The 9,399-nt window shown below is 40.1% G+C and overlaps 1 protein-coding gene across 1 annotated transcript; it reads right to left on the bottom strand.

Annotated features, from left to right (window-relative positions):
* Nucleotides 1–1,744: 1,744 nt before the first annotated feature.
* On the bottom strand, nt 1,745–4,559 carry LOC102075921 (uncharacterized). The gene is made up of 6 exons (XM_005463124.4): nt 4,095–4,559; nt 3,901–3,972; nt 3,682–3,800; nt 3,539–3,599; nt 3,334–3,428; nt 1,745–2,892 (listed from the first exon to the last, which is right to left on the bottom strand). Exons 1-6 carry the CDS (start codon nt 4,128–4,130, stop codon nt 2,103–2,105), a joined length of 1,173 nt encoding a protein of 390 aa, XP_005463181.1. The 5' UTR covers nt 4,131–4,559; the 3' UTR covers nt 1,745–2,102.
* Nucleotides 4,560–9,399: the final 4,840 nt, after the last annotated feature.

The raw sequence follows: 9,399 nt of genomic DNA, 5'->3' as shown, positions 1-9,399 counted from the left end.
TTATATAGTTACTTCTTCAAAAAAGTAACTCAGTTTGGCAAACAACAAAGTTTTTTGCAGCTGTTTTTTTAATGCAGCCAAGGCGTTTTTAAATAAACATTTCAAACTATTTACAGAACAATCAGCTGTTCTGCATCAAATCTGATGCCACACAAATTATTTGTGCCACTCCAAAAAATCATTTCTGTCCACTATGAGATAAAGGAGAACAACAGCCTGATACCTGCAGGCCTGACAACAGGAGATGTATCACTGCTGTAACACCTGTAACACTCAGCAGCCGCCTCATTGTTCTGACACACACAGCAAAACTATTGACTACACTACACACTAACTACACACTAACTACACAAGATTTGCGCTAAACGTCTCAAATCTCTCACATCTCAGAACACCGCCGTCACTCCTAAAACTTCCCCCGTTTCTTAACAACTAGATGCCACGTTGCCATATCATTTTTTGATTGGTCGACACGGTACTTTTTTCGACCAATAGGAAAGGGTGGGGGGTTTGGTTTAGTTTTTGCTCACAGGCGGAGAGCGCTTTCCTTATAAAACGCCGTTTTTACCGTTTCTTCCCGCAGTAAATATAAACAACGACAGTATTCAGGAAGAAAACCAAACATTGCAGATATTTTTATCATAACTCTGGTTTTACGTGGCCGATCAACACAATTTAAAAACTGGTATAAAGTCCACACTTTCTCCGTCAGTTGTTCCGTCTGTCCTGCTCACATCTCCAATGGTTGGACACGCTGTCATTAATGTGGCTTCACTGCACATCAGCCACGCCGCTTTGCTAGCTAAAACACCGGTGTCGGCACATAAGGACGCTGTCATAGCCTGTCAGCGACGTTGATTGGCTGCGTATATACGAATGTGAATCGCATTATTGGCTGGACTACAGGATAAGGTGGCATCGTTCTAATCCCATACAGGAGCAGCCAGTCACTCACTGACTAACACTGCAAAACAGAACTGTTAAAGTTTTAATTTTAATTTCAATTCAGGTTAGATTTTTTTTGTGCGCAACGCAGATTTTCTGTGCGCAGAGACCGTGCCAGCAGTGCGCAATTGCGCACGTGCGCAGCTTAGAGGGAACATTGTTTGAGATGCTTGAGTTTAGACATTTAAAATACATAATTCCACCGATTTAAAGACTATGAGCTATTAATATTAATTCAGATGTGCTCTAGCTCTAAATTTTCTTTTGCCATTAGACAGTTTGTCTTATGTACATTTTCAAGCTGTTCAGCTCGTTTCAAAGTTCTTCTGTGTGAATTTCAGTTCTGCGCTTTGGCTGTCAGGTGAATGTTTCGGTGTATTTCAGCCCATTTAACATGTTTTTCACCAAAGATTTCAGCAATTATAAAAATTCAACTCAAACTATTCAGCTATTTGCATTCACACTGCATTTTCTACAGGAAATGCATTTTATATACCGTTTCAGTTACTGTTGTTCATATGTTAACAGAATAAGTTCAAATTGTATTAAAAATACAGTGTGTGAATGTGTGTGTGAATGGGTGGACGACTTCGTGTGTAAAGTGCTTTGGGGTCCTTAGGGACTAGAATATAATACAAATACAGGCCATTTACCATTTTAAAAATAATACCATCAATATGCTATGTTACTGGACTACACCTACTAGACTTGTGGAAGTATTTTGAGAACCATAAGAGACTCTTACAAATGTTTGAAAGAAAAAAAATCTTTAATATAGCTGGAGACTGATGTAGAAATATGAATGAGTTTATAAAGTTTGATTTCTGTCATGGTGTGTTGTGATGGGCAGGTAGTAGGACCCAAACACAGGACTCTTACGTGGAAGAAAACTTAAATCGGCAGCTTTTATTGCTGGAAACTCAAGTGGATTCAAGAAACTAAAAACTAAGAAACAAGAACTAGGAAAACAAATCAGGAACTATGAACAAGAATTAAATAAAGAACACGAAGGGAAGAAAACACCCAGCCCACTGAAAACTAAAGAAACCCCCAAAACATGAACAACAATCATCAAGGAACATATTTACATATTTACAGTTACTGGAACACCAGTGCTGGGTCACAGACCCAGTACGGTGACAATTTCAGCTTCAATGTCAGTCGGTGTCTTGTGGTCTGCAACAACAGCAGAACAGACTTCTCAGTCTTTTGAAGAAGCCCTTTTTCTTCTCTTTGTTGTTGATCTGAAGGTCTTTGCACTTCATATTGGTTTCAGGTTCAGGAAAAGGTTCCTCACAGGGAACATCAGGCTCTGGAACACTTTCTGACAGAGCTCCTTCGATCTTAAGGTCTTCAGCCCTCAGACTGGATGCCCTATCAGCAAGAAGTTCCTCACAGAGAACGTCAGGCAGTGGAGCACTTTCTGAAAAAGATCCTTCGGCTGGTGGAACATTTGCCATTGAAAGACCGTCAGAGGAGTGTTCTCCATTTGTGTTCTTCACATCAGGAAGACTTGAAGGGGGCTCACAGATTCTAGATATCCGGATCATTGCTACATCAGCAATGGTCTTCAGCAACACTGGTGCAAAGTTTGCAACTTTGATAGACAGAATTTCATGAGGAAATTTCTGCCTGATCTCCGTCAGGATGCTGTCGACCATATTGTCTCGGATGGAGCGGGTGAAGATGGCCTGTGTTTCCGCCGTGAGACTCTTGGAGACACGATCTAAAGTGGCCTTGGTGACACTCGTGGAGAGGATACTTAGACTCTGAGAGGCCATGTTTAGGAGGGGACGAGGAGGCAGCTCCCAGAAGCCCTGGAGAACGCGGGGAACTACCTCGATCACTACCTCCTGCGCGGTGAGCAGTTTGATGTTATCCTGTTCCTGCTGCTTCTCTTTTAGGATTTCAACGTAATCCTTCACCACGCTGAGGAGTTTAGGTGCTCTGTAGAGAAACATTATAAGAATTATCTTTTAAACATGTTCAAAGCATCACTTAAATATTGAAACACTGTAGCTGGACTGTTAACCCTATAATGCCCTTTGTATCATACATGAGTTTCTGAGACCTCTGTCTCATCAACGTGATCAATACTTGCCATAATTTCTTAATGTTATGGACAAAACTCTTTTTTTTGTCTAAAATTAACATTGTTGTTAACATAAAGTTGCCAAAAACACCCAATGCATCAAATGTGATACAAAAAATATAATAAATACATAATAAAAGTAAATCATACACAACATGACATAGCAAAGAACAAATTTGTGGCTTTTGTTTAAAGGGTTAATAAACATCTCAGTTCCAAAAAATCAGAATTTTCTGGCTATTTTTTGATGGGTTGGGTCTGACAGGGTTAATAACTGTATATTACATGTGACTCACTGAAATTTAGGAGGTATGGCCTCTGGGAACTGGAGAAGCATTCTAGCTTGAAATTCAACGTCCCTCATTTTATTGATGACGTTCACTGCCCATACCTGAAACAGAAAACACATTTACAGTGCAGTTATGTTTAAAGGTTTTGTGAACATAATGAAAAAAAGACATTTCCAAGTTACTACAAGTCTTGTGAGTTTTGTAGTCTTACCAGCCTCAGAAGAGGTTTGGCTTCCTCTTCTTCAAAATCCTCTAATTTAAACTCCCACAGCCTTCAAAAGAAAGCAAAGCAGAGGTTTTCTCTCAGCATTTACACGTCATCACAAACAGACTTTCAGTGTGACAGTAACTCACTGCTCTCTGAGTGTCTCCCTGCTCTTCTCCACCAAAAGATCTCTCAGATCTTCAGCAGTGAGGTTAGGTGGAATTAGATCTTCCTGCTGAAGTCTGAGAAACTCCGTCATAATTGCAATCTAAAAGTAAAAGGAGACATTTAATCACCACCACGCTCAGGTCCTCAGAAATTACCTGATATTTTCTGTCAGCTTTGGTTTGCATGAATCTGGGTCTAACCTGAGTCCTGTAGCCCGGAAGATGCCAGCAGATCTTTACAGCTGTTTCATAAATCGGTGTGTTGAACAACACCTGTCAAAGAAATAGCAATTTAGTCATTGTTACTTAAAATGATTCTCAGTTTGTCAACTTTTAAAACTACATCAAATTCTTCATATTATTGAAATGCAGTAGAAACAAAAACGGTCACATACCCTGATAGGTTTATAGATTCCCTGACTTGATTCCATTTAGACGTTTTCAAATCACAGTCAGGAAGAAAAACTTTAACTGCTCTCCAACGATGGCGTACGGGGGGATCTCGACCTGAAAACGCTCTCAGCTCGGTGGGCTTGTCGCACAGATGAGCTCCTTTGACAGTCTGATGTTTATTTATGAATGCAGAATTTCTTGAACAGTCACCATGGAAACTTGATGCAGCTTCATGTTATTAAATTAAAAGTAAACACTGTGTATTTTGCACCACATTACACTAAACTTATTTATCATATAAGTAAATAAAGTGTGGGTTAGGTCACTCCTGTGAAAAGAGCCACACAAACCGACGAATCAGAAAAGACAAAGTCAACCTACAGCATGCCTTTATGTGCCTGCTTATCTCCATTTTGGGTACCCTAGTGGGTTCAGTATTATACTTTTGTTCATCCTGGTCTGAACCTGGTCAGAAGAACTGACTTCACTTTGGAAAATTCAGTACTTATAAAAGGTAACCCCAAACAGTCTACAACGGTTGTTTCTGTCCACCAAAGCAAATTTGATTGAAGAGGTTTTTGTAACTTCACTTCTCCAAAAAGCAAATAAAGAGATTAACCCGAGATTTACTGAACGATCGTCAGAATTACCAGAGCTAACGTAGATCGGTTTATGCTCTTGAATTAGGAGGGATAAGAAAAGTGACTGCACTGACTGCAGTCTGCAACCTACTGACATCCAGTGGAGAGATTTATACACGTGATAACTTTAATGATACTTGAAAATAGGCCAGGATCTGCACTGCTTCAGCCTGAGCCTGTTCAGTCAGCACAAACAGTCTGTGTAATGTGAGAATAATAATAAATATGACTTTTCCTTCCTCTTCCATAAAAAGGATGTCTCACGTGCTGTTCCATACTTACCTTTTTAGAGACTTTTATGTTGTTTGGCAGGATAATGGCATCACATTGAATTTTAGGTGTTCAAAATACACACTGACTGATTTTCATGTCAACAACTAAATAAATATTCTGATGAAGAGCCATTAAAGGAGGTTTTTGGAGAAACTCTCAGCAGTAATGTGGACATGAAATAGTTGGTAGACGTTATTAACCCTATGAGAAAAATCTTTGGTTCTATTCAGGTGCACAGACATATTTAGGCTACAGCTACAGGAAACAGTTTTATTCAAATACAATTTGTTGTCAAAATGTTACAGTTGTTATGATCCAAGGTTGTCAGTGTTTGTTTTATGTGTGACTCCTCCCACCAGAGGATGGCTGTGGGTTTTTTCCCTTTCTCTCTTAGGAGGTGGACACCTGGGCGTGCCTGCTGAGTAGCTGGGTGGAGTCTCTTCCTGTCCTGGGATTGGATATTGGTTGATCACCTCCAGTACTTAAGGACCGGATGACAGCCACCTGGCCCCCTCTCTCTACTGGCCTCCACCATCTAACAAATAGCTTGTGTTTTTGATTTGTTATTTTGATAGAGTGTCTGTGCCCAGTGATTTGCAAGTATAACTGTGTGTGTGTGTGTGTGTGTGTGTGTGTGTGTGTGTGTGTGTGTGTGTGTGTCTGGTGTTAGTAGCTTAATTTTGTAAATAGCTGTAAATAGATTTGTAAAGTAGCAATTGTGTATTTTGTTCACCTTGTATATATATCCTTCACTGCAGCAGCCTAGTAGGTGTGAGAAGCCATTTTTGTTGATTAAGTTTTCTCCTGTTTTTCATTTAGGAAGGTAAGTGAATTGTCTTTTGGTTGGTTTTTCATTTGTGTAGGAAAGCATAGGGACCATTAGGGAGTTTTGTTTGTTATTTTTGGCACTGCTCACTGCTGAAGCAAATAAATGGCTGCTTAGCACTTTAAAAGATACTATGTTTGTGTTCTTGCTTTGGTGGAGCGGGAGTGGGCCAATTTCTTGTTGCGTTCAATACACGCCTAGACAAAGAACGTAACACAGTGCTGATCACGACTGCCTTTTTACAACTTGCCCATTATAAAGTCACTGCAAATATTGTGGAACCGATTCATAGCGTTTGATTGCTTGTGTGCCGAAATGTATTAAACACGAAACCAGGAGCTGCAGAAACCCAGTAATGCTGAAGACGCGTGCGTGTATTATTTGTTTTTAAAGCTCTCCGTGGTTTGGCTCCAGGTTACATTTCAGATCTTCTTAGCCTGCCCACTTGAACTCTGCGCTCCTCCAGTCAGATGCTGTTATTAGTTCCATGCTCCCAGTTCAAATCTAGAGGTGACAGGGCTTTCTCCAAGCTCTGGAACAGTCTTCCCCCTTTCATAAAATCCTCTTCATCCTTGGAAGTCTTCAGATCCAATCTGAAGCCCTTCCTATTTTCCAAGGATCTCTCTGACACCTCTTTTATTGTGTTTCAGCTATTCTGCTTTTTTATCTCATTGGATGATGTTTGCACGTGTAGACACGTATACGTGTGTATGTTTGTGCATATTTGCATGTACACATTTTTTTACAAACGTATACGGATGTCTCAATGTTTCTATAATGTTTTCATCTTATCTATTTTAATTCTTTTTATCATTTTATCGCTTTGTTCAGCACATTTAAAAGACATCAAGTGTCGGCCAATGTGCTATAGAAATAAAGATGACTACGTGTGTGTGTGTGTGTGTGTGTTTTTACCTTTAATTTAGGACACACACACAGACACGCGCGCGCACACAGACACGCACACACACAGACGCACGCACACACGCATAGAGTGAACAGGGGCTATTAAGAGTGTGGCCTGTGTGTATCTATGCCAGTCAAACAGCCTGGATCTGCTCAATTTGAATCCACCAATCAGAGCTGCTGCTTCTGTCTGCTTCATCAGGCTGTGTAGTTGTTCCTGTACTGACAGGAACAACTACACAGAGACGCAGGCTTTCTGCAATGTATTTCTGACATGGAGCATTAAAATAACATCTTAACAAAAATATTGAGACTTAAGGGAAACATAACTGTCAGAAAAACTAAATTTGGCACAAATACTAAAACAGAGTAGAAACACTACAATTTAGCAGAAAAGTAATAACTTAAGCAGAAACATTGGACAAGCAAAATGAGCAGCTGAAAAAAAGCTGAATAAGGTGAAGTTCACTCAAAACTTCTTGTTGTTCAACTGTGAAAAATTGGGAGAAATTTTAAAAACGCACGAAAGAACAGCCAGCAGATACACACAATTAGAAATATGGGCACATATGGAAACACAAATGCACAGACACACACAGGATCGATGTCAGTCGACCAGTCTGAATATTCAATTTGAATCTTCCAAATCTTCCTGGTTTTATGGATTCCCCTTGAATGGCCATAATTTCCTAACCATAGGAGCTAGAGCGGTCATTCTTAGACCGTTCTGTTCAGAAGAGATGGAGGAATCTTCAAGTGTTGATAGTTCATAATTAAAATATGAATTATTAAAGATATATGGCTTGTAATGCACCATAACTGAGTAGAGGTGAACTGCCTTGACTTGCCCTCAAACTACGGTTTGTAAGTTGTAAAATTTTAGCCAAAACCTAAATCTATATGGAGCATCGATATCATTCTTTCACCGTAAGAGACAGCAGGCTTTGGTGAACAGTCATGGAAATTTTCAGGTCTCTGTGGAAATCCATCAAAAAGATATGACGAGAGAAAAAAGTGCTTAATTTGAAATCTGAAGAAAGAAGTACAGATTTCCTACCCTCAAACAAACGTAATTCATGGCAGGACGGTAATAGGTGATTCAAAAATTCTTGAATTGTGAGCATCAGGAGTGTCTCACGATATATTGGCAAAAGCCTCATGTCTTAACTTCGCTTAGTTTTTAATAAAAAGCATATTGCCATCACAAGTTATCTTTTTGAAAAGGAGTTTGTGCATTTGCCATAATGTGACATTACCTAGAGCTCAGGTAATGTATACATCACACTGGGCCGACCACTGGGGATATATTGATGTTTTTGATGGCCTGATGGGGCGTGTATTCCTGTGCAGTGTCATCCTGTTAAAAACAATAAATGAATGTAAGAAATGTGCATACACGCCTGCCCAGAGTACTGCAGTTGGTTGTAAATGAATTCAACCAAGACTGCAGGTCAGAGTAGGCTTTGTGACGAGCGTGTCCCTTTGTCTCTTCAGATGTCTCTCACTTACATGAAAACTGTGTCTGCTGCCAAGCACTAATGTCTTTATAGTTCAGTAAAAGTCTGACGCTCTCACATTGGGTGTGTGTCCTCCATCGCTGTGGTTGTTGCCAAAGTGTCAGTACTGACCTGCAGGTGCATGGACTTCAAACTTTTGTGGGATCTCACAAAAGTACATCTTAATTTGTTTTCTTCAATGTCACATGCAGGGCTCTGTAGATTTCCTTTCACTGATAACAAAGGGCAGACAGTTAGAAGCTAGGAGGCATTTCGACCATACACTGCAAGGAGGAACCCCCGTAGATGGATCTAGTAGAAGTGGGCAGATCGAACCAAATATCACTAGCAACACAACACTTGGATCGAGTGCTGTCGAGTGTTGTTTCTCTCCTCCAGGTTCAGTATGCAGCCCAGTGAACTGTGTAAAATAACGTCTATTTGTGTGTGTGTGTGTGTGTTTGAAATTAAAAAAATAAACATCCATTATGGAAAATGTCTCAATCGGCACATTTCATACATTGTGCTTTGCAGACAGGCACACGTACCTTTCAGGTCTACAAAAAGTTTAAAATGAAAAGCTGACAGCTGTGTTTTTATGAACTCATTATTGCAGAATCACAGTGATTTAGTGGTCATTAAAAATGTCTGCAGAAGTTGCAAACTTGTGATTCATGTCATAAGTTATGATACACTGCTCTTCCTTACATAAGCTGCTTTTATAGATTAAAAGTATCAGCAATACAGCATACATTTACTTGGTATCACATCTATACCAAAATCTGCAGTACTGCACATCACGAAGATCACAGTGGACAGATTCTGTGTCTCGGCTATGCTGGGAACGTCTCGGTGTTTCCTGGGATCAGCTGTTGCAGATTGTTGGTGCATGGAGGGCTGGGGTCTACGCTTCTGCCCCACGGATTAGTGGAAGAAAAATGAAGGGATGGATGGACAGCTAGAACCTAACGGAGACCACGTAGGTAGTCGGAGGCTGTAAGACAGCGGCTCTCTGGAGAAATCTGATATCTCAGGATTCAACCAGAGAAGCTTCATTATAAACAAGTCTGTGGTTTATAACTGAAATCTATGATACACATAAACACCCATCCATGCACTTAAGTAGAGACAATTTGTGAGTGTTCCAAGTATTCACTCCAGTGAT

Source organism: Oreochromis niloticus, linkage group LG2, assembly GCF_001858045.2.
Source record: "Oreochromis niloticus isolate F11D_XX linkage group LG2, O_niloticus_UMD_NMBU, whole genome shotgun sequence".
Classification (NCBI taxonomy): Eukaryota; Metazoa; Chordata; class Actinopteri; order Cichliformes; family Cichlidae; genus Oreochromis; species Oreochromis niloticus.
Note: the sequence above shows the minus strand (reverse complement) of the source record. Positions and strands in the feature narration are given on the sequence as shown.